Source organism: Vanessa tameamea, chromosome 11 (assembly GCF_037043105.1).
Source record: "Vanessa tameamea isolate UH-Manoa-2023 chromosome 11, ilVanTame1 primary haplotype, whole genome shotgun sequence".
Taxonomy (NCBI): Eukaryota; Metazoa; Arthropoda; class Insecta; order Lepidoptera; family Nymphalidae; genus Vanessa; species Vanessa tameamea.
The window spans coordinates 4,291,084-4,316,045 of record NC_087319.1 but is presented as its reverse complement, the minus strand read 5'-3'; the positions used below and the strand labels follow the sequence as shown (position 1 = coordinate 4,316,045).

At 31.1% G+C, this 24,962-nt stretch overlaps 3 protein-coding genes across 4 annotated transcripts; 2 read left to right on the top strand and 1 right to left on the bottom strand.

Moving 5' to 3' along the window:
- Window positions 1–2,117: 2,117 nt before the first annotated feature.
- Window positions 2,118–13,121, top strand: LOC113400782 (sialomucin core protein 24). Of its 2 annotated transcripts, none has more exons than XM_026640435.2 (3): window positions 2,118–2,388; window positions 11,429–11,867; window positions 12,037–13,121. In XM_026640435.2, exons 1-3 carry the CDS (start codon window positions 2,319–2,321, stop codon window positions 12,152–12,154), a joined length of 627 nt encoding a protein of 208 aa, XP_026496220.2. In that variant the 5' UTR covers window positions 2,118–2,318; the 3' UTR covers window positions 12,155–13,121. The 2 variants fall into 2 exon arrangements, with proteins under 2 accessions (XP_026496220.2, XP_064072240.1); XM_064216170.1 differs by having other exon boundaries at window positions 2,154–2,388; window positions 11,432–11,867.
- A 642-nt stretch (window positions 13,122–13,763) lies between these two features.
- Window positions 13,764–15,890, bottom strand: LOC113400777 (crossover junction endonuclease MUS81). Its single transcript, XM_026640428.2, has 3 exons — window positions 14,795–15,890; window positions 14,253–14,676; window positions 13,764–14,157 (listed from the first exon to the last, which is right to left on the bottom strand). The coding sequence occupies exons 1-3, from the start codon at window positions 15,757–15,759 to the stop codon at window positions 13,819–13,821; spliced, it is 1,728 nt and encodes a 575-aa protein (XP_026496213.2). The 5' UTR covers window positions 15,760–15,890; the 3' UTR covers window positions 13,764–13,818.
- Window positions 15,891–16,339: 449 nt separating this feature from the next.
- Window positions 16,340–24,338, top strand: LOC113400776 (RNA polymerase-associated protein CTR9 homolog). The gene is made up of 19 exons (XM_026640426.2): window positions 16,340–16,494; window positions 16,576–16,674; window positions 16,813–17,052; window positions 17,248–17,516; window positions 18,466–18,661; window positions 18,831–19,058; window positions 19,161–19,367; window positions 19,624–19,778; window positions 19,979–20,149; window positions 20,455–20,669; window positions 20,859–21,016; window positions 21,124–21,252; window positions 21,392–21,654; window positions 21,725–21,956; window positions 22,387–22,592; window positions 22,707–22,833; window positions 23,104–23,339; window positions 23,489–23,725; window positions 24,060–24,338. Exons 1-19 carry the CDS (start codon window positions 16,459–16,461, stop codon window positions 24,247–24,249), a joined length of 3,594 nt encoding a protein of 1,197 aa, XP_026496211.2. The 5' UTR covers window positions 16,340–16,458; the 3' UTR covers window positions 24,250–24,338.
- The last annotated feature ends 624 nt before the right edge of the window (window positions 24,339–24,962 follow it).

Here is a 24,962-nt window from a genome sequence, read left to right as displayed (position 1 = left end):
TTACCCAACCTGAGGCCTCAGACATATTTCTTGTATCTGCAATTTCTTTTCCCAAATAAGTATTTTTGCAGTCCACAATAATCAGGGCGATACATCTTACAACGACACTATTAATAAAACAATAAAGCTCAAAGCATGCACAATAATTCTACTTCTTACTTACTTCTATATTATTATTTATTTCAAAATATATACCGATAACGTTTTATTTATTTTTTTATTTGACTTTACTATGTTACAATCGTAGCAAAATATTCTTGAATAAAAGAATTCAACTTTTTTATTAATTTATGGCAAAAGTATTAATGTTTACATTATTTTATTCTTATAATCATATTAAGTGAGCAAATTAAAAAAATATATATATTATATCACTTTAATTTAAAATAACGATTAACTCAACTCTCCCAGGCAAAGCGAATTGGTCTTTGTTTTGCTAATTTTAATGACAAGGGGAAAAGAGATCTAGATGATGATTATGTCAGCTCTACTTATATATTAACTTTGGATTTTCTACAAAATTTAATAAATTTTGTTTTGTCATTCGTGCATTAAAATTCTTAATAGCCTATAATTTCCTTATTACAGGACTTAGACTGTTGCTAATTACGTTTGCAACAGACAGAGGTTTTACACAATCCCGAAATGATTTTTAAATTGACTTTAATTATATTCAAACTTATTACAAATATATCCTACGAACGATGATTCCATGATGAGGGAATATGGAATAATTTGTTTGTACAATTGTAAGAACGATTATTCCATTTATTACTAAAACAACTTTGTAAAATGGTTACATAATTGCTGCATTGACAATTTGATATATCAAATATAATTCAATTGAAATGCAACGTCGGCGATCTTCATTTGATAGGTACAACATTAACAACAAATAAACCTAAACAGATTAAAAAATGGGCTGATAAACACAAATGATTTTGAAGATACTGATAAGGTATAAGAATAATAAAGGATGAAACAACCAATTAACCAAATTAATGTTAGAACTGTGGCGGTGTCAGAGGAGGAGGTTGCTAGTTAACGAACATTTCACTATCAGTTATCAATTTATTTTCTGCATAATACACTTTGATTAGGGTTTAACAAGAAGCTGGTGTAATTATTTTGGCTTTGAACTCCTATACATTCACAAAATATCATGTCAACAAACCAATATGTATGGAAAACTAAAGAATGGTCTTACGTACCGTATTTTATTCATAAGTTTTCCAAAAATAAGCGATATGTGATTGCGAACTAAAAGATTTCCCAAAACATTATATATTTATTATTTATTTAAATTACCTAACTATACTGCTTTTATAATTCTCTTAGCATTGAAATAAATAAATAGTCAAATACGACTTAGATACTCGTGCAGGCGTTTTCGTATTGACAGTTTGAAAGTACTCGATTAAACATATTAAAATATATGTGAAAAAAAATTGTTACTTTTTTATCACATTTTTTATCTAAATTTATTTATGCAGACAACATTTTTAACACACCTATTATATCGGCCATACCTTGCATAACTATTTGATCAAGCTAATAATTAGTAGGAAAAATTTCTTTGTACCCATAAACTAAATAAGCTTACAACTTTTGTAATAAAGAGCAACCAAAAAAAAGATGGGTGATTAATTTTATTCTTCAGATAGTGAATCCGTATTTATTATCTGTACTTAGAAAGTTGCGTACATTAATTCTCAAGGCTGCCACATTAACAATTTTTTCCCGGTTTGGTTGGGAAATATTGTAAATTCTCCCATAAACAACCCTATAGAGTACTTTATTGAGGTTTAAGCTAAATGACTACGATATTGCTAAAAAACTGACAAAAAGTCTTTGCAAATAAAACTTCTATATTATCAATCTATCTTAAATAGTATTATTATATTCAATTAAAGTTTTATCCGTAGCAATACTTGACATTTGTAAAAAAGTTAAAATATATAAAAAGAAGTTTAAAAAAATATTATTTACCAATTAAAGTAACAAATAAAAAATATTAATTTCTATTATTTTCCTAAACTACCTTTTTTAATGTTTATAGCAACACTTGGTAGAAAAAAAATTTTATAATCGCATATGATATATCGATTAAGCAACAGATAAAAAACGAAATCGCTTACATTATCTGTTTTTTTAGAAATCGGTATCAATCACATCACTAGATACTAATCTATTACATTTACATTTTACAATATTTTCTTTTTCCCACGCACTTGTGTCGGGCGTCAGTTGTAGTCATAGATAGTTATACTTTTGGACGAATATTAAAACTAAAAAGACTTATATTTTCCTTAAGAAAGATGAAGAAAATAATATTTTTGTGTCTACTATCGCTCTCCGTTTGTCTCAGCAAACCAGCTTTAGAACAAGGTAAGATTACTAGAACAATCTGGCGTCCATCATATTATTGCGTTCTACTAAGAATTTTCTCATGATCATGGATACGTATATCCAAACCAGTTTACATAATGGTTACAAAAAAATATTGCTCCATTAACTGGATATCTCATCTGTAATTAAAATAGCAGCTATCTATGATTTTTTAAATTATGATTATTGGTATAAGCAAATAGTTATGTGGATATGTATAATGACAAATCGAAACATTTCGCCATTGTTCCAAAGAGAAAAAATAATATTATCCAATTCGCTGTTAATAATGTTTCGTGATTGCTTGTTCATATTTCGCATTTTCACGTATTTTTATAATTTTGTGTGCTATTATTATAAATACCAAACAAAATAATATTGAATTTACAAAGAGGAAAAGTATAAACATGTTAAGGAACTTAAAAAAGCCTTCGTATATGTAGTAACAATGTTTATACGTCCTTTCAAATCAGTCATGAAAAAAATGAATTTAATTATAGAAAAGTTAAATCCTTAGAAAACCGCTAACATTTAATTGATAAAATCGTTTTTTTTTTTTTATTCAAGAATTTTAAATATTATAATATTAATAGTAGAGAGTTATTTCGATTTATTTTTTATAATTATAATCCATTTTCGTTAATTGTTTCACAATTAGCTATAACCCAATTATTATCAGTGATGGCAATATTTATATGATATCATTAAATAAAGATTAACCATATATTTAATTATACTTCTAAACAAGGTATGTAAGATTGATGAATAAATAAAATATGGATTTCTTTTGTAAATATTCTTGGAGGTTTATTAGGCGCTAATTTAGAAGGCATAATAGCCATAACTTGTGTAATTACTAAGTATTATTTATGATGAAGTCCCAACATATATTAAGTTTTAATTTCAAACTATTGAAGATTTATTTATGCATTTAATGCAGTTTAGGACCAACATAAAAAAATAAAATGTTAATGTTATTAAAACTGGAAATATCCAGTTCGTAACATTTCATTTTAAAGTAGACTACTTTTACTTATGCCCTTTTCCTATTTACATAGTATATGCTTTTATTATCTTTAAAAGCATATTAATTTATACAAAATTGTCTTTCTCGATTGACAGTCAATCACTTCATGTGTATATTTGCACAGAGCTATTAACACTAAAAAGTAATTAATAATAACCATTTATTATTCTATCTTTACAATAACTTCGTTTATAAATTCCTTTTTTAAAATCAGATGGAAAGTTGTAGTATCCCATTAATATTAATAAACCAAAAGAGCAAATTGAAATATTAAAATCTCACCTTTCACATCTTCAAAATAATCACATAATGTAATTATGACAAGCATGTTTACAATTTCTTACCCATAATCAGATCTCAAAGCCCTAAACTTCTGGAGTATTATATTTGTTTTATGTAAATCACTAAAAGTAAGGTAAATAAACAAAGCCTTCATTATGTAAATATAATCAGACAATAGGCTATATTATCAGTGAACCGTAAAATAAATATTCCGCTTGATTTAATTAATCGATTTTTCAGCTAACAGGCTGCAATAAGGACAATTAACATAATTTGCCAACTCGCTACTGTTTGATTTCTGACCCCAATGCAAAAACTATAAATGAAATACTACTATATATTATGCTTCTTGAATGGTTTTTTATGTGGCAATTATTACATTATGATATTATTATTCAATAAGTGTAATGGCCAAAATGACCCAGTGGTTGGAATGTGTAAATATTATATGAAGATAGCGATTCAAACCCAGACAAGTACTACTGAATTTTTAAGTACTTTATTTGTGTTAGAACATACTTAATTATAAATTATGTTCTGCAGTGAAATAAAATAATGCATTCGAGCAGTTAAACGAAGCTCTTCAAAATGAGAGCACTTAAGGCCTAGCAGAGGAACATTTAAAGACAGCTATTAATTGTACATTATCATATCTACTAAAGACTATCCAATTTATTATTGTTATTCAAAAAAATGTATATTTTTTAATGTAATAATGTATAAATAATCGAATTTTTCGAAGTAAATGTAGTGAACTGAGTGAGTTCTTTATAATTTCGCATGCTGCGAGTACTTAACCACGTCTCGGAAAAGTAACGGGATAATAGTATGCAATGCAGTAATCGTATTATAATTAAAGATAAATATACGATACGTTGTAAAGTAGCTTTTGGCTGCTTTTAAAATAATATAATCATAGTATTATAGTTAGATTTATCTTATCTATATTTATGACTTTATAGATCTGTCTGTAACAACATTCTAGTAAGAAACGACACTGCAAGTAGTATAAATCTGTTAATGTATTTATTATTTGAGTGAACTGTTCAACGGAACATCTTAAAAAGAGAAAGTGCTTTATTTATTATACACGACTGTTCGAAAAGGATTGTAGTTTTTTTCGGAGTTTGTGTAGTTTGTAAGTGATTTTCTTTATTCCACTGTAACTTTTAAATGCCTGAACAGATTTGGATTTATGGTATATCGTTTGAATCATTCCATAATCCCCAGTAACACAGACTATATAATTTGTATAAAAACATATTCACATAAGTTCTCGAACAATATTCATTCATTGAAACAATTTTAATATATTTGCAATGTTTTATTTTAAATTCGCCGACTACTTTATCAAAAATAAACAAAAAATAGGTCAGTCATATTCAAGTACGAGTATTGTTCGCGACTTAGCGCGTTCATACAAGTTGAATTCACGTGACAGGCGAAATAATCTGTGCCTTTTTGGCACAAATAAAAACCAAAACAAAAGTAAGTATGATGTGTCCATGGACAGATAATGTGATCAAAAAACATTTCACCGTCATGAATAAGGGTTTGATAGCAAAACTTGCCTGGAAATATATAATAATATTAGTTATTGTTATACTACAGTTAGTATGTGGCGTTATTTTGATAAAGATATCAAATTTAGCATATGGCAATGCCTCGTATAAATAGGTTCCCGTTACTATCAAGATTAATTTAAAACGTCACTATATAGTATTATAAACAAAGTCTACCCCCAGAGCTCGTGTCTGTCTGAACGCGATAAAGTCATCAACTACCAAACGGATTTTGATGCAGTTTTAGCCAGCGAAGGGAGTTATTCAAAGGAAGATTAAGGCGTATAATACGCTTAAGGCTTTGTGTTAATTGGGAAAAATATTATGACGATAATTGTTGGAATTGTCGGAATGAATAACGTCGACTATAATGCTTTTCTGGTTTGGGTCTATTACGACAAATAAGTCTCTTAATTAATCTTCCGTTAAAATATGGTAATGTACCTTCAGCAAACTTACTTTCGCTACTCTAAAAATGTAAACAATACTATATATTATTTACATTTTTATAAAATAAAAGACAGGTTCCCGGTATTGCGAAATGACGTGTCTTTTTGTTAAGAGGACAGTCCTTGCGGAACGCCTAAATAGCGCTTACTATTTTCGAAATATCTTAAAACTGGAGCATTGATTATGGATGAAAAAAAACATTCAGTATCTTAATAGATAGATCTCGAGTTTCACCGCATGATATTTATAAAATTTGTATTAATAACTCAGTAAATTCATCGTCAACATCACTCCAAACACTGAAATCGACCTTTTCTATTAACGTTTTTTAAGCTATTTAGCTGCTAGTTTATACATGTATTTTTGGTTAAATGGAGACACAAAAGTGTAAATAATAAGTTCACCGTGTTAAATTTCTATTATATCACATAATATTATAGTAATTTTTATTTAAATATTGCTTACTTTTTGGCATTCGTCGTCCATACTTTTTAGTATGGAGAAAATCATTTGACGGTTTTGACTTATTATTCGACATCGCTGTCAATAAATTTTCAGTCCCTCCCCAGATCTCAAGGTGGGAGCACGTCAGTTTTTATTTCGAGCCGAGTCTTATAATTTCGCGAATCGTCTATGCACACATAGACAAGTTAGCATAAGGGTGGGGCGCGAGTGTCGTGGGATGCAATTGTTAATTTTTACTTTTCAAGATTTATCGACTATTAGTCAAGTCACATATTATTAAGTTAGTTCTTGGATAAATAAATATTTTTGTAATAATTAATACAAATTGAACGATTTTAATTGGCTTTTTAATTACCCTGTATGAATCTACCCCATGGCGTACGAATTTACCGCATTTACTGGACGAACGTACCCCTACCATACCAATGCGTGGGGTACATTCGTACAATTATTTTATGTAGAAAAAAGCCTATAACCCTTTAACCTTTTGTCATAATAGTTTTGGACTTTTTTGTAACAAACTATAATATATTTGTTACACTTAAGCACATAAACTAGGTAAATACGACAATTAATCACATCGTAAAAAAATAAAATCTGAAAAGTGTAAGGGTAACTATTTTCCCCTAATGTCGAATTAAAAGTACAAAATTGTAAGGATGAACATAGTGAATACCCGAATAAACCTGAATGTAATTTTTGCACTATCCTGCTTATTTTTTTCTCTTAATACGAAATTTAAAACAAACGCCATCTCATACCCAAACTCATGTCGTTTAGTTCGTCTGCTTAATTATTTAAATGCTTAAGGGGACTACAAGAGCTAAGTGCCCTTGAGAATTGCACGCACACACTTACAAAATCGACAAAAACGGCAAGCCCGTGAACTAATGGTTAAGCGAGGTAACGAGGTTACGCCCAAATATTCTAATAGATGGCGCCAAACCGAGCGAAGTAAGATCAATCATAAATCTCATAAAAAATAGATAGGACAACAGAATTGTTTTTATTTCTTTCGATGTTAGTTAACGAATGATTATAAAAAAAACTGATTCAATTAAACTTACAATATTTTTATTTATATTTTGTACACAATAAAATAGACAGTTAGTTTTAACCTTTTTTTCTTTTATTTATATTATTATACCTACCACAATTAGTTCTTATACTAAATATTAAAACATACCAATTTTTAATATTTTATAAAAGTTTGATAATCTATTTATATAATAAAATCGTAAGTGTTCGAAACCTGTAGTGTAGTAACCGTGGGGTAACATATAGCGTAGTGTTTGTTCGTTTTATTAATATCGGTTCACAAAGAAAAAAAAAATTCAATTAAAACAAAAACATCTAAATATTTACAAGAAAAAAATGTCGTCAAGTCGATTTGGTTGAATCATTGGTTAACTAGGTTAATCATACTAGGTTTAATTATAAATCTCATAAAAATAGATAGGATATTAGAATTATTTGTTTTGCTTTGGACTGTTATTCGAAAATGATTAAATAATAAAACTGATTTAATTAAACTTAAAATATTTGGATTTGGTACTACAAAAAAAAAACATTTAGTGTTAATTTTTTTATTAAAATATTTTATTTAATTTCACTTGTATGTATGAATGTATGTACGTATGTCCTGAAATCTTGCAATCAATATTACACCTACTTCCATTGAAGCTATGGAGCTGAAAGTTGGCACACATATTTAGTCTCGATGACAATCCACGATTCATGAATTGCTTCCATTTTCAATCTAATATGGCGGACGTTACTAAAAATTACAATTTTTGAATTACGTACAAATGACACTTCTAAATATTCTAGTTCTCTGGTTCACAACAATTACATTATTTTTTTTATTATTAAAATTAGTTCATACATAACTTTAATTCCTATTATAAACAAAATCGATAAAATTAAACTCTTACGCAATATAAATAGCTTCCGTGTTATTGTTTTCGACTTTCTTTATTCTGTAAAAAATAAATATATGTTAGTAATTATATTTTTATTAATTATAAAATTATGTATTTAAAAAATATGTATCTAAATATGCCCCATAGTACTTTTAATGAAAAATATCATATTGCTTCAAGTTCATGGGGATCGAAAGTAGTCACTCTCAATTGATGTTTTCCTTACTTTGACCAAATACTCTATCATAATATTTGAAGAACAGCTCGAAAAATCTGATTCTATGCGAACTGATTGCACATTTTTTCTAATAGATGTTTTCAATATTCATAATTTATAAAAAAAAAAATATGTTTACTAAAAAAATACTCTTACCTTTTAATATCGTTCATAAGTATGTTCGGCGCTTAATTTATATAAAAGTTTTTTAATTTTCCTCACGCGTTTCACTTCATTTCCCATATTTACACAATTAAAATTTATGACAAATAATATAATAAAAAACAAATGCCTAATTACTACTACATTATTTTAACTTAATATATTTATCTACAAGAAAGAATAATATTTATTATAAGAAAACATGAAACAATGAATTTACAATTAAAATTACAAAAAAATATTTCGTTACGTAATGAGGCTCGTAACGAAAAGATCGACACGTCTGTATAGCATCAGGCCTCGGCCGGCAATGTCTGTACACGGCGTTTACGCACACATGCGTACGAATTTTGTTCGAAAATAAGAATATCTGTTTTAAAAAAAATCTATTGAAGTTATTAAAAAAGGGACGCAGAGGTTAAATAATATATTGCTTGTAGAATAATCTGACAAAAAACCAGAATTATTGAATGTATATAAGTATAGTTTTTATTTATTAAAAGATTTTTTTAGAGGTAACTTTGTGATTTTTTTCTATCGTACCAAATTAATTACATCATGTTTTCAAAATAGCAAATAACTAGCATGTATCCTGAAGATTATCATATATTTTTTTCATTTGGTTTACTGCATCGGATCTTATACTTTTTTGCATTATAAAACTTGCATTTAGCTCATGTAGTCCCCTTAATTAAAATAGTGCATAGTGCTAAGCAAAAACGGTTGATATACATTCCATTTTGTACTGATGCTATACTTAGTACCTTTCATGACCAGATACCGTCAGCGGGCCGTCCCCCTGATTTTTGTGTAATATAAAATAATTTTAATTGACTTGTTTAACCAAGAAGATTTATGTCTTTAGTTTTTAGTTAATTAAAAAAAAACTGATTAATATTTACCTCCATTATTTTTATTTATAAAATTTAAGTAAGTGATTATTTAATGTGTCTTAACGCCCTAATTCGTTATACCTACCAACCTTAAAATATCCAGAAAATAATAATTTAGTTAGAGGAGAGCAGTAGAATCAATAAAAATCATAATGTATATGAAGCATCTTAATGCACTCTGACCGCACCCTATGCTAACAAATAATTTATAATTGTGTTTGCGAGTGACAACCTTATAGCTAATACATTACTCATAAATAAATGTATTTTTATAAATCCTACGTTATGAACGCGCAATGAAAATTTAATTTATTCGTTGCAACGAAAACAAGCAACTAATTGTCTAGGGGGTGCGTACGATACACTGCACAATGCAAGTGTATTATTGGAAAGTACCTATGTGTGTGTTCTAAAATAAATTCCCACGCTTACAAACTATGCTCTTAATACGGCAACGTGTTGTCACTTTATTTATTAACGTGTTAACAAATTCTTAATTACTTACTACAAACTCAAAATGTTATAAACGCATATAAGATAATCAAATAGCATTCTCGATATGTAAAAAGTACAAGGCCAATTGGTGCTATCAAAATATCTTGGAATATTCTATATGCTGTTACTAAATATAAAATAACACGTAACATAATTAACATAATATATAGTTTCCAGTATATTATCATACTAATATTAGACAGAGGTTTAACTGGTTTGGCTTTTACAATATTCAAGGTTTAATTATACATTCTATTTACAATATAAGTTTATTAGTAAGATTTATAGATCTCTAAAATGTAATCTATATACATATATTCCAAACAAGACAAAAAGGTATGATGTCACACATAAATAACTATTCAATAATTCGATTTAGTTGTCATAATAATAATCCTTTGAAATACATATATATTTATTTTAATGGTTTTCTATAAATAACAAAAACCGTTAAAGCACTTAGCAATCTACCATATCTTATGCTTAATAATAATCATATTATAAAGAAGTAATTTTTTTTGTATGTAGGATAATCTCTGGAACTAATAACCCAATTCTAAAAATGTTTTCACTGGTAGAAAGCTACATTATTCTTGAGATTATTAGCTATAGGTGTATAAAATATATTTATATCATGCATATTAACCGAGCTCTCGTAATTTTTATCTATTGAGTTGAAAAACAACCTCTAAAAACATTATATATAGATAATCGGTTGTAACAAAATAATTTTGTCGTTGGCAGTTTAAATTAACCAAATTTGAATCTCCAAGCTGTGCGCAAATACTTATCTGTTTCACAACAAAACCATTTTTTATATTATTCATGTCTCATTGAGACACGATTAATTATATTATAAACAAATGAATAAATAACCGTTATAAAATAAATATATTACCTATTTAATTTAATTTTCTTTATTATGGCCACCTGATAGTAGTCAACTCTGCCTATATATTTTAGCGCCGTCAGAAATATTAACTATTACTTTTATCGCCAATGCGCCGCCAACCTTGAGAATAAGATGTTATTAGCCCATAGATCCACTGGTTCATTTACAATTAAATAAAAACTGTCTTGTATAAAAGATTTTCAATATTCGAAATTACATTTTTAACACTAGTGTCTGTGTAATATAAAAATGCCAAAAAGTCTGAGCACGTATATATATGATTGATATATTGATTTAAAATATTTAATTATTATATTTATAATTTAAGTGTAAGTATATGATTCAAATGTGATTTATTCACCAAATAAAAAAAGGTATGATCAATGTCATAGTTACATATTATGTACTTTATTTATTATTATAGCTATACGCTATACAGCTAGTACATAGTAAAGAAGCCATACTCTTTGCAGATATATTAAAATAGAAATAAGTCTTGTTATGTTCCGATGAACTTTCATGAGACTTATTTTTCTTTTTTAATAATCAATATAGTATATTTCTGATGCTTGTTTGTATGTTTTGGATAATTCATAGCCATAAAATATGTAGTTTAGGATAAATTAATGTTTTTGAATGTATCTAATTTAACAAATATATTTTTCACCTCTAGCAGCAAGTCAACCTACTGCAGTAAGCAACTCAGCGGTCGACCCTAAAACTCAAAAAACTGATCAGACTCTGCCTGCTCATATCACAGAATCTCAAACACCCCCAAAAACTACAGCACCAACTGAACAAAAAATACCCCAAAATGTATCTGAAGCCCCACCAAGTACATTTCCATCATTACCACCCAAAAATACTGAGAATGCGAAGCCTACTGATGACAACAAAACAACAGATAAACAGTCTACAACAAAAGAAACTACCCAAAGTACTACAGTAAGTAATGCTACCACAGAGAAAGTAAACAATGATGTCAAGCCCACTGAAAAGGTAAAAGAAGAGCTATCAACAGAAAAGTTTTCTACTATGAAACCAACTGAAGTTCCTAAGACTACTGAAGCACCTAAGTCTGATGCCGACAAGCACATTCTTCAAGCAAGAGGGTAAGATATTCTCATAAATTCATATATAAACATAAAAAATGGATGGACATGTAGACATATTTTTTTTAAATATAACAAACTCTTTTTTTAAATGTTATAACAAAAAAAAAATTATTCACACTAAGGGAAAGAGATATTTGTTATAATTATTATACTTCTATTATTTCAGGTTCGATGGAGCAAGCTTCATTGGTGGTATAATACTGACATTGGGTCTTCTCGCTATTGGATTCATGGGATTCAAATACTACAAGAACCAAACTGAAAGAAATTATCACACTCTCTAAATATAATATTTTGATTATATTCTTATCTATGTGAGTGCACTCTGCTACATTTTTATTATATTATAAATGTTATATTTTACATAAGTATTGAAGAGATTCTTTTTGTTTATGTGCACGTAGCATATTATGTTGTCTAATCCGACAGGGTTTAATATGTAAATTCGAGTAGCTATTTCCTTAAGCATGCCTAAATTGGACGGTGGCTGGTCTAGAATTTTATTTTCTCGAATTTAATACAAGGATATATTTTATAACCTAAATTTTAGGTTATAGTGATAAGTTTCTTATTTTTATTTTTGGCATTTATCTCATTCATTATTTTAACTATAAGCGATATTTGTGTATATATGTGTATCTTGATGTTTTGCCACTAAATCTATTTTAATGTCATGAAGCTTGGAAATTGCTAAATTAGATATTAAAAATACATTATAATTCTATATTTGAAATGTTTATCACATGTTTTTAAAATGATATAAAGTTTAAAGCAATTTCAAGTGCAATTTAGTATTAGCATTGAATTTTGTTTTATCTGTGCCATTGTCTTTAAAATATTATTTTTTTGTAACCCAAATTTTTAAACCACTTCAAGTATGATTATTTGTACACCAAAACTTTAGTTGTAAGCAAATTATATATTAATAAGTAAAACTATTGTGATGATAAAAGTAAGGGTCTGAAATAATACTTTGGTTTGGCACAAACAACAAATATTCAAAATAAAAATGATAACTATATAAACTATCTTTAAATTTTTCTACTACTTTTTGAATCTCATTACACTGAATCTGTAAAAATGCTTGTGCCGAACCAATTGTGCATTTTATTTTTCATGGTTTTGTAAACTTGCGAAAGTTGATTCCATCCTAAAGTGCTCTTAAATCTGAACTATATATACAGATTATTCAGAAGTTATGTCACTCTGTCACAGTCAATAGTTGTGTTAATAAAGTATATATAATTAAAATGTTTAATTTTATAATTCAGTCATTAAAAGTAAATAAAAGTAGACTTTATTCTTTAATAACACAAGATTTTTTTCTGTCTTAACATAGACCTCCCATTGTGTATAATGTACACAACAATCTTGTGTTACCCTCAATACATTTGATACATCCTAAACGATTCACAGCTATAATTCAGATATGTATAAGAATATTTTCTTAATTGGACACAAAATTATATTGTTCATATATTATTATTCCAATGATAGTTCAACAACACAGATCATTGTATCTTATAACCACTTTTTATCACTGTTCAGAATCCTGAGATAAATCATGCTTGTATGTAAATTTAAATTAACCTAGTCCAATCTAGAATGGTGTATGAATCGTAACTACCATCAAAAAACCTCTGTTAAATCTTGGTCAACAATTTAAACTTAAACTTTTCTACTTATCCCTCCTACACATATGTAAAATACAGCCTTCACACACATGTAATAATGACTAGACTTAACAGTAATGTACATTTCTGCAACTTTTCGACAAACTAAAAGCAGACAACAATGTATTCAACCTTTAATATGTATTATAAAGTGGTACATATAATGAAAATCTTTTTCTTTTTTTTAAACTTTATTATAAGTATAAAATGCAGCCTTGATTTTTACATGTAACATAAATATAATTTTTTACCACATAATTTAACTTAAGTAAGATTCAGTTAATATTTTTAAATTTAAAGAATTGGTACATAGTTTTGCTTACACTAGGCCCTACATTCCGGCTTGTTAGCCCACATTTTAAGTTGGCCAATAATATTTCTCCCTCCTTCTCTGTGCAAAGTTCATATGCCTTTATCAGAGCTATAGGAGTTTTATACACATTAGTAATCGCTAGAGCCTTTTCAACTGAGACACCTTTTAGCTGAAGAATTAGTTTTATAAATGTATCTGTTACTGAGAGTGGCTTATTTTTTATTGAAGACTTATTGAAGAACTCAAATGTCATAAGTATGTCATTACATGATTCTTTGTTATGTCCTTTTAATATTTTGTTCTGAAAATTAAAATGTATATTAATAAGAAAAATCATTTAGTTACTTTAATTAGTTCAAACATATATAATAAAATATGTATAGTATTGGAAAGTACCTTAAATTCAAATGTTAATCTTAAAGTCATCATAGCTAAAAATCTAGCTGAATGAGTCAGAGAGTCAGTTACATGGACCTTAAAGTCATCCTGAACTCGGGTATTTGCTAAACCCTGCATCAAAGTTTGTACAGGTAAACCTACATATTTGTTTTTTCCATAACTTTCCACCATATATATAACATGCTTTAATCCACACTTTCTCAGTCTAAATTTTTGCTCATGGAACCTTCCATCCTTAATACTGGCACCTAAATCATCCATTCGTTTTCTTTCCACAACATATGGAAGAACTAACTCTTCATTACTGGTTTTATGACGAGCCACCCAGGTAAAATCTCCAACTTTTAAACTTCGGTACTCATGTTTCAAATCGGGGAATTTGTTAAACTGTGCCACTGTAGGGTCATTCTTTTTGGAAATCCTGAAAAACTATAAATTTTATATTATATCTAAATATTAATTTAAAATACAACAATTTGTTTGCAAAAAAGCATGTAAAATTGAAAGTAAACATTTATAAAAAAAATTAAATAACCCACCCACTAGTTTCGTTTTTGTCAATTAATAGTATGATATCAAAAGTTCCAGCATCCATTACCATTAATTGTTGGTCTAAGTCTGCACTTTGCTCATCTATGAAATTGTTTTTTATTAAAGATATATTTTCGAAAATATCTGTTTTAGAACTATTGTCTTCAAGCACAATTACTTCATTTTCTACATTCTCAGATGCAGTACCATATGATTTATCATTAAAAATTATATCATTAACAGTTGGCATATTTTGAGTGTCTAAGAAAAGTTCATTAGCTACAGTTATACCTAAATCTGTTAAAGAGTATTGAGATTTTCTACTCCCAGTTTTTTTTACTAAGCCTTTAGATATTAATCTGCTCATATTTGACCATGCAGTATAGAAAGTTTCTGGTTTTGGTCTGGTAAACGATTCTTCACAATATTTTTGGGCTATGTTAATCAGTTCTTCTTTTTGTAGTGACTGTGTACTGCTACATGTTGTATGATCTAATAGACCCATCAAGATAGCATAACCACCGGAACGAAAAGCTGGTTTGTATTTAATTTTATTTTTTCTGTGTTTTGGATTGGGATTAACAGCACTGGAGTGTACTTCAGAAGATTTATTCTCTTCTATAGGTGAACTAAGAGAAGTTACTGCACAAATTTTTGGAGGTGGTGAATTAAAAATATTAATTCCATTTGGGGAGGAGTTAGATGTCACTTTATTTAATATTTTATATTCTTCCAATCGTTTATCAAGGAATAAGCATAGACGTTTATCAAATCCTTTCAGTATAGCACATTCGGCTCCAGATTGTAAAGGCAATGGATATTTTGATATAGAATCTAAAGCTTCCTTCAGGATGCTTTCAAGTTTACTCTTCTTTTTATGTGCTTGTTCGAATAATTCCTCTAGCCAATCCTGAAACAAAGGATTTGGTCTCGCTCTTTTAAAAGTTATTCTTTTGCCCTCTACAAGACTCATTCTTGAAATAAACTGTTACAATTATGTCTAAAAATTAAATATCTAATCGAAGTTATGAGTAAATTAGAATATACCTAATTAAATCACACATAATCATTATTTTAAAACTTAAAATTAAACTTATTAAACATTTAAGAGAGGTAAACAGTTTACAATTTACATATTATAATCAAATTCATACTTTGTCTATTGTCAACACTGTCAATGTCACCTCAACTAAATTAGAGTTGCACCGTGTACGGTTTTTTATAAACGGGAAACAAAATAGTAATAATATCGATTTTGTCATCGTCTCAATAAAATATCAACAAATTGTTGAGGTATTGATAGTTTGCATTACTCAATCGATTGAGATTATATTTAGACATATAATTTATTAACGTAATTATATTTGTGATGGAAATTAGGACGTGTAAAAAATACTATTAAAAGTTAAATGTTTTGTTATGAGTTTTGTTATGTGCTCATTTAGGAAACGCAGTAGGAAGACCATAAGAGTTTTTAAGTCGGGTAATTAACGAACGTACACTGGCAACACTAATTTAAATGAAACTAAATTTATTTAATCTGTTGGTGATTCTTTCATCGAATGTGTGACAATAATATTAAATGTTGTTGCTTGAAGTTGTGATAATCAATGTATTAAACATTACAATGTTTTATTTGTGAGAAAGTGAATTGCTATCGCAAACCATCAAAATGTCGCTCGAAATACCGTTAATGAGCACCGATGAGGTGATATTGAAGTGTTGAATATGACGCGGTTTTCTTGTGTAAATGTCAATCGCGTAATAACTTTTCTTGCTATTTATACAGGTGATAGAGCTAGACCCGGAACAACTCCCGTCCGGAGATGAAGTGCTCAGTATTTTACAACAAGAAAGATCCCAACTTAATGTCTGGATCAATGTTGCGGTAAGATCCGTTTAACCTCAATAGAGGAGTCAATATGTATCCCATAATTTAATAATAGATAAATCAATCTACATTATTCAATCTATTGTTTTATTTCGCTGCTGACGATTCCTAAAATGTAATGAACTTTATTTTCAGCTTGCATATTACAAACAAAAGAAGATCAATGATTTTCTTAAAATATTGGAAGCGTCTCGTGTGGATGCCAATATTGACTATAGAGAGTTTGAGAGGGACCAAATGCGTGCCCTCGATATGTTGGCTGCATATTATGTCCAAGAAGCGAATAAAGAGAAGTCAAAGGACAAGAAAAAAGAGTTATTTACCAAAGCAACACTGCTTTATACAATGGCAGACAAAATTATAATGTATGACCAGGTAATTGTAAATGTATTACTTCTGTTATGATACAGCCCAATAATACAAAATATTCAATACTGTAGTGATATTTAACCTCCTTAGTTTTTTTATTATTTAATCATATTACTAATACATCATGTAAAAATGATGTAAAACATATTTACTAAACCATCTCAATGTATTTTAAATACTTTGTTTTATTTCATATTTTAGAACCATCTCCTTGGTCGGGCTTACTTTTGTCTTCTTGAAGGTGACAAAATGGGGCAGGCTGACACTCAGTTTAATTTTGTATTGAACCAGTCTCCTAACAATGTGCCATCATTGCTCGGCAAAGCCTGTATTGCATTCAATAGAAAGGACTACAGAGGAGCTTTAGCATTCTATAAGAAGGCGCTCAGAACAAATCCAAATAGTCCAGCAGCTTTACGTCTTGGGATGGGACATTGTTTTATGAAGTTGAATAACCAGGAGAAAGCTAGGTAAATAATTGAATGAATAAGTAATTACACAATCATTAATTGAAATTTAGTTCATAAAATATTGTCATATTATTTGATATATTCTTATTTCTGGTGCTAAAGTGGTAAAATGTAAACTATATTTTGCCAAATCATCTAAAGATTATTAATTATTATCACTTACCAAAAAAAAGTTATTTTTAGTTGGCCATTTTAGCACAGGGCCAATATTGGTGTCATATTTTTCTTATAGTGAAATCTTGATTTCAATATTTAGTATACTTGGTGGTGGGGCTCATTAGATATTCTACCGCCTAACAGAAGTACTCAGTATTGTTGTGTTCCGGTTTGAAGGGTGAGTGAGCCAATGTAACTACAGGCTCAATGGATGTAACATCTTAGTTCCCAAGGTTGGTGGCGCATTGGTGATGTAAGGAATGGTTAATATTTCTTACAAACCCATTGTCTATGGGCGGTGGTGACCACTTACCATAAGGTGGCCCATTTGCTCATCCGCCTACAGATTCTTACTTTCATTGCAATCTCTTTTTTTAAGAGACAACTTATAGCTGGGATTATGCTAAGAAGTAGAAAATTATGATAGATAAATTTTCAATTTATTAAGACTAGATGCTGGTGCATTTAAATTATGAACTTTACTCGTTGGTAGGCCTTCCTGCATATCTATTTGGATAGTTAGCACCCACTCATTGTATATTCTAGTGCTAAGCTAGTGTGTGCTAGTATGAAGACCAGTTTAACTACAGGCATTAGGGACATCAGGTGGCCCATATAACCCCATACAACACAGCATAAAAAAAAAACATTCACAGATTTGATTTGTGGTATCCATAAATCCTCTTTCCAAATATGTTTGAAGTAGGAACCATACACTAACTTGTACTTAACCTTTTATAAATTACATATTGCTAGATAGTTTATGGAAGGTAATGGTTATGTATTATTCTAGAATGGCTTTTGAAAGAGCCCTACAACTGGATCCTCAGTGTGTTGGGGCATTAGTAGGACTTTCTATTTTGAAACTAAACTTACAAGAAAGTGAATCTAATAAAATGGCTGTCATCATGTTGTCAAAGGCTTATGCTATTGACCTTAAGAACCCAATGGTGCTTAACCATTTAGCCAACCACTTCTTTTTTAAAAAGGTAATATTTTTCATTATAATATGATTTTATTAAAATATTTGTAATCTTTATGGTACTATCTTAAAAATCCTAATAGATTTTATTAAATATACATTTTAAATACAATAAATAACAGTTTTTAATGTCATACTCAATAGAATCACTCATGTGTATAAAATTGACTCATCAGGATTACAACAAAGTGCAACATCTAGCTCTTCATGCCTTTCACAATACTGAAAATGAAGCAATGCGAGCAGAGAGTTGCCACCATTTAGCGAGAGCGTTTCACGCTCAAGGCGACTGTGTTCAGGCTTTCCAGTATTACTACCAGGCAACTCAGTTTGCTCCACCAAACTTTGTGCTCCCGCACTATGGCTTAGGACAAATGTATATATACAGAGGGGACACTGAAAATGTAAGTTTCATTTTAATTTTGCTTATATATTTGCTAACTTTTGACTGTAATAGTTTTTTTTTTAAATTAACTTTTATTATAAAGAATATTTTTACATAACAGGCTGCCCAGTGTTTTGAGAAAGTTCTTAAAGCTCAACCAGGAAATTATGAAACTATGAAGATCTTAGGATCCCTATATGCAAATTCTCCATCACAACTACAAAGAGATATTGCTCGACAACATTTGAAGAAGGTTACTGAACAGTTTCCAGATGATGTAGAAGCTTGGATTGAATTGGCTCAAATATTGGAACAGAATGACTTGCAGGTAAGATTTTTTAATAACGAATGTTATATATATTTATTGAATTCATTGTAACTACTAACCAATTTCGTGGGACATCTTTTAGTGCACAAGTATTTATATAGTGCACAAGCACAAATAAACTCATTCACTGGCTCCTCAAAATAGGACTAGAAATAAAATTATTATCTTAATAAATTTTTGTCTAAATAGTTAATTTCAAATGACATAGTTCCTTTAAATTAAAAATAAATATTAATATCAATATCTAAATATTTAGGGCTCCTTAAATGCATACTCAACTGCAATGAAGATTCTCAAAGAGAAGGTAAATGCGGACATTCCAGCTGAAATATTGAACAATGTCGCAGCACTACACTATAGACTTGGAAATTTACCCGAAGCAAAAAAATATCTTGAAGAAGCCCTAGAGAGGTAAATTAAATTAAAGAGTTAAAAAGATTAAATTTATTCATTTAATATTCTTTTAATATAATTTTACATATTTTTTATTTGACTCTATCTTCCTCTTCCTTACCAACTAACCCTCCCTCCCTCTTTCTCTCAGTGTGTCTTTCTTTATTATGTATAAAAAGTGAAACCATCATTTTTTTATTGTTTGTTCTAACCAACAGAGAAAAAGTTGATGCAGAAACATTGGATGCACAGTACTATAATTCAATTGCAGTCACAACTATGTACAATCTAGCAAGACTCAATGAAGCACTCTGCGTGTATAATAAGGCTGAAAAATTATACAAGGACATTTTAAAGGAACATCCTAACTATATAGACTGTTATTTAAGGTGAGTTATTTAGAGAAATATATGTATCTATATTTAAATTTCAGTATTTGTTTATAATTTTTTCATCTACAATAGTATGACCAATTTTTGATATAAGTACTATAAATATTTTTTTTTTATTGAGATCTCTCATAAAAAACGTGATTCTTAATTTTCAGCTTCCCAGCACTTTTTAATATATATTTTTAATTCATAATTCACTGCTTAAAACATCACTTGATAAAATATTTATTTAACCCCTACAAAGTTGGGACAGACTGCACCATTGAATTTGTATCCATCTTTATATAATATATTCATTTCAGATTGGGCTGCATGGCTCGTGACAAGGGACAAATCTATGAAGCTTCCGATTGGTTCAAAGAAGCTCTTAAAGTTAACATAGAACATCCGGTCACCTGGTCTCTTCTGGGTAATTTGCATTTAGCTCAACAGGAGTGGGGACCGGGACAAAAGAAATTCGAAAGAATTTTGCAAAATTCTTCCACTTCTAATGATGCCTATTCACTTATTGCTCTTGGTGAGTTAATGGATCTGTTTGGTATTAGGAGTGTGTTATTGTTGGTAGAAAATAAGATTTCTAGATGTTTATTAAATACATATATATTACAAGATAATTTAAAAAGTTATTTAACAATATTCGATAAAAAAAACCGTTAATTACATTTATATGTTTTATTTTTATTTTGCTAATATAATTATTTTTCAGGAAATGTATGGTTACAAACTCTGCACCAGCCTTGTCGCGAGAAAGACAAAGAGAAGCGACACCAAGAGCGGGCACTGGCTATGTACAAACAAGTCCTCAAAAATGACCCTAAGAACATTTGGGCGGCTAATGGAATTGGATGTGTTTTGGCACATAAGGTAATATTATTTATATGTGGAATTTAGTTTTTCATAAAATTTACCTTTATTGTTTATTTACACAATATATTTAAAAAAATATTAATCCTAATAAATTGTTTTTGAAGGGGTGCATAAACGAAGCTCGTGACATTTTCGCGCAAGTGCGTGAAGCGACCGCCGATTTTCCCGACGTCTGGATGAACATCGCGCACATATACGTCGAGCAGAAGCAGTACATCAATGCCATACAAATGGTTAAAAACTCTCTTTTACTCCGCATGCATGCTCTTCGCCACGAAATTGACGAAATAAAACAACATCCCTCGCTCGATTAATGTAAACAGTCAACTCACACACGTATCGGAACGTCAAGAATCGCATTTCGTATTTCAGTACGAGAACTGCATCCGCAAGTTCCGCATGCAGCACGACGTGGAGTGGCTGACGTGGCTGGCGCGCGCGCAGACGCTGGCCGGCCGCGCCCGCGCCGCGCGCTCGGCGCTGCTACGCGCGCGCCGCGTGGCGCCGCACGACGTCGCGCTGCTGCACAACACCGCGCTCGCCCTGCGGAGACTCGCCGCGCACGTGCTCAAGGACGAGCGCTCCGAGCTGCGCGTCGTGCTGCGCGCCGTGCACGAGCTGCACGTCTCGCACAGGTGCGTCCCGCGGCGCCGGGTGGCCCGCTCCCGGTCGGCCCGTCTGACGCCTGACGCCTTGCGCCCGCAGATACTTCCAGCGGCTATCGGCGAGCGCGGCGGGCGCGGCGGGCGCGACGGAGGCGGAGGGCGCGGAGCGGCGCGGGGCGGAGGCGACGGCGGCGGCGGGCGAGGCGCGCACGTGCGCCGACCTGCTGTCGCAGGCGCAGTGGCACGTGGCGCGCGCGCGGCGTCAGCACCAGGAGGAGCTCACGCTGCGCGACCGCCAGCGCGAGCAGCGCGAGGCCTTCCGCCGGCAGCAGGTACGCCCTGTGCTCCGACATGGGTCGGCGTTGGTCGAGATTTTTCCTTTATTTTTTCGACCGGTATTTCGTCGAAGTTTTTTCTGGTTTATTTCAAATCAAATTCAAAAATATGCTTTATTCAAGTACACTCATAAAAGCACTTTTGAATCGTCGTCATGATACATTATTGAATTAAATGTAAAGCTGAATTAATTAAATGTTAGGAAAGTAGATTCAACCGAGAAAGAAACTCAGTAGTTTTTAATTTTTGTCTATGCTATGCCTTATTTGTCAATGTATTTTTGGACATGAGCTTTTTAATACACCAGGTTAAAAATAACTGGAATTTTATTATAGAAACGAATACCGTGTCCTAGGAACGATGTTCGTCTTCTTAATGGAATAATAAACTAAACTTTGAATGAACACGAAACTAATTCGCTTTTAGGAAGAGGAACGCAAACGCCGAGAAGAGGAACAAGCGAAAAGTACGGTGGAGATGTCACAGAAACGTCAAGAGTACAAAGAGAAAACAAAGAACGCTCTGTTATTCGCCGACATGCCCACTGAGAGCAAGTCTAAGGGACGAGGAAGGCGACGCGACGAATACGTGTCGGATTCTGGTAGCGAGCCCGATAGACCCAGAGAAGAAGGGTACTTACTGATCTTTTATCTGAAATGAGAGCTCTCTTTTATTTTTCAAATGCACTGTTTATTTCAGATAGATATAAGTCTAAATAACTAACATATATACCCAATGTCTAACAGAGGCGAACCGAAACAGCGCAAACGCAAACGCGAAGGGGGAGAGGGCAAGGGCCGCTCGCGCAAACGTCGCGACGCGCGCGCCTCCGCCAGCGACAGCGACGCGCCGCGCAAGCGACCGCGCAAAAAGGTGCTCCCTTGACTATTATACATATATATATTATCTTTTACAATGCACTTCATTATTCGCTTCGGTCGGTGCAGTGTGTTTAGATAGCACTGTAAGAAAAAAAAATTGGTATCAAGCTATACCCAGTGGATGCTTTTGTATTGATGTATTGGCTTATCTTTAACAAACAGGCTGTTTACCAAACACTTGTACTGTATTATTGATGAATGGACCCAACCAAATCTTTAAAACACTTAAACTAAAATATATCAAAAAATATTATTATTTCAGGGCGAGAAAGGTATTGGCCGTCGAGAAAAAACGAAAATGGCTGAAGAGAAACCCAGCACGAAACAACGTGCAAAAATCGTTTCTAAAGAAACGATCTCAACGTCCGAGTCCGACTCGGACAACGAGCGAAAGTCGCGCAGTCGTAGTCGTAGTGGAAGCCGCAGCCGCAGCGGTAGTCGTAGTCCGCCTGCTACTAAAGGCAGGAAAAGAATTATGTCGGCATCGGATAGCGATAGGTAATTAACAAACCAAAACATTTTTCTAACAAATGTCAATACACTGTATATTATAATGAATTTTAAACCATTCATTAATGATTATTAAATTGTATGATTTAAAATATTCATGTTTTCAATCGTTACTTTAATATTTATTTTTTTCTAAGGTCCCGCTCAAAGAGCCGATCGAAATCCCGTAGCCGATCAGGTTCAGCTAAAAGCCGTTCCAGGTCCAAGAGCCGATCAAGGTCAAAAAGCCGATCTAGATCAAAAAGCGGATCAAGGTCCAAGAGCCGCTCCAGGTCTAAAAGCCGGTCAAAATCGAGAAGCAAATCTCGATCGAAAAGCCGCTCAAGATCTAAGAGTGGTTCTCGATCCAAGAGTCCATCTCGATCTCGTTCCAGGTAATAACATTTAGGAAAAAGAATTAAGCATTTATTATTTAACATATATTAGTATTAGTTATTATTTGTTTCATATTTTAGTTTTTGTAATCTATATTAAGATGTGTAAACATCTTAAATTTTGGATTTTTTTCTTATTCAATTTAAAAGGAGAGAATTGAAACAGATAATTAAATCGGATTGATGCTATGGGTATAAAATTAGTTAAATTTCTTCTAATAGGAATTTCTTGAAACTAGCGCTAACCAAAAATCATAACATAACTTGTGGAATACGAATCAGACATTATTCGTAATACCGAACTAAAGAGTAATAAACGCTTTAACATTTCTAGATCTAAAAGCCGTTCCAGATCTAAGTCCAAGAGCGCTTCGAGGTCTCGTTCCAGATCTAAAAGCGGATCTCGTAGTCGTTCAGGCTCAAGATCACATTCAGGCTCTAGATCCAGATCTGGATCGAGGAACTCCAGACCCGCGACACCTGAATCCAGGAAGTCTGTATCAGCGAGTGAAGATGAAGCTTAGATATTTGTGTAAATATTAAGTGTTTTAAATGAATGTGTTACCTCCAAGGTATATTGTAATTTTCTTTCAAATATATTATCATATTAATACCTCTGAGCCTCAATTAATACTGTGAATATAAATTATATGCAGATTTATCTCACACTTGAGACACTCCCATATTCAATAAGTTTTATGATAACATAAACCTTGAAATGTAGTAAATTCGGGTAAACAAGTCAATAGTATAAAATACGCACGTATTTATGTTTTTAAAAATAATTTATTATTTGTAGAACAAACTCAAAGTGGATTGTTAATGTCTAAAAACCCGCTAAAGTGTTTTGGCATATTTTTATAATTTATAAAATAAATCATAGGTAAATTTAATCTACTGACTGCTGGCTCCCTTGAAAATCTAAATATTCTATGAATCTTCTGGTTGATTTAAATATATTTCATATAAATATGAAAATTAAGCTTTACTTTCAATACTTATAATTTCTCGACAAGTCTTAACCTCAATTTAATCACAACGGTGCGCGTCCACGTTAAATCATCGACGTTCATTAGTAATTTAGTTTTAAGTGACTCGTGCTAACAAGATGTCTGCGTGCGTGAAACGACTAAAAGGTACAATGGTACAGAAAGATAAAAAAAACAAGTTAGATAACACGATAACCTTCGTTTTAAAGTGGAGCTGCGCCCCTTTGCGAGTGAATTGAAAAGATCTA

Excerpts from the sequence above, each read along its gene's own strand:
- LOC113400782 (XM_026640435.2), top strand. The coding sequence starts at position 2,319 with ATGAAGAAAATAATATTTTTGTGTCTACTATCGCTCTCCGTTTGTCTC. Across the intron at positions 2,389-11,428 it reads CAAACCAGCTTTAGAACAAG|CAGCAAGTCAACCTACTGCA; the intron begins GTAAGATTACTA and ends TTTCACCTCTAG. Across the intron at positions 11,868-12,036 it reads CACATTCTTCAAGCAAGAGG|GTTCGATGGAGCAAGCTTCA; the intron begins GTAAGATATTCT and ends CTATTATTTCAG.
- LOC113400777 (XM_026640428.2), bottom strand. The coding sequence starts at position 15,759 with ATGAGTCTTGTAGAGGGCAAAAGAATAACTTTTAAAAGAGCGAGACCA. Across the intron at positions 14,677-14,794 it reads GACAAAAACGAAACTAGTGG|GATTTCCAAAAAGAATGACC; the intron begins GTGGGTTATTTA and ends ATAGTTTTTCAG. Across the intron at positions 14,158-14,252 it reads GATTAACATTTGAATTTAAG|AACAAAATATTAAAAGGACA; the intron begins GTACTTTCCAAT and ends TTTAATTTTCAG.
- LOC113400776 (XM_026640426.2), top strand. The coding sequence starts at position 16,459 with ATGTCGCTCGAAATACCGTTAATGAGCACCGATGAG. Across the intron at positions 20,670-20,858 it reads CTATTCACTTATTGCTCTTG|GAAATGTATGGTTACAAACT; the intron begins GTGAGTTAATGG and ends ATTATTTTTCAG. Across the intron at positions 21,655-21,724 it reads GAGCTGCACGTCTCGCACAG|ATACTTCCAGCGGCTATCGG; the intron begins GTGCGTCCCGCG and ends TTGCGCCCGCAG.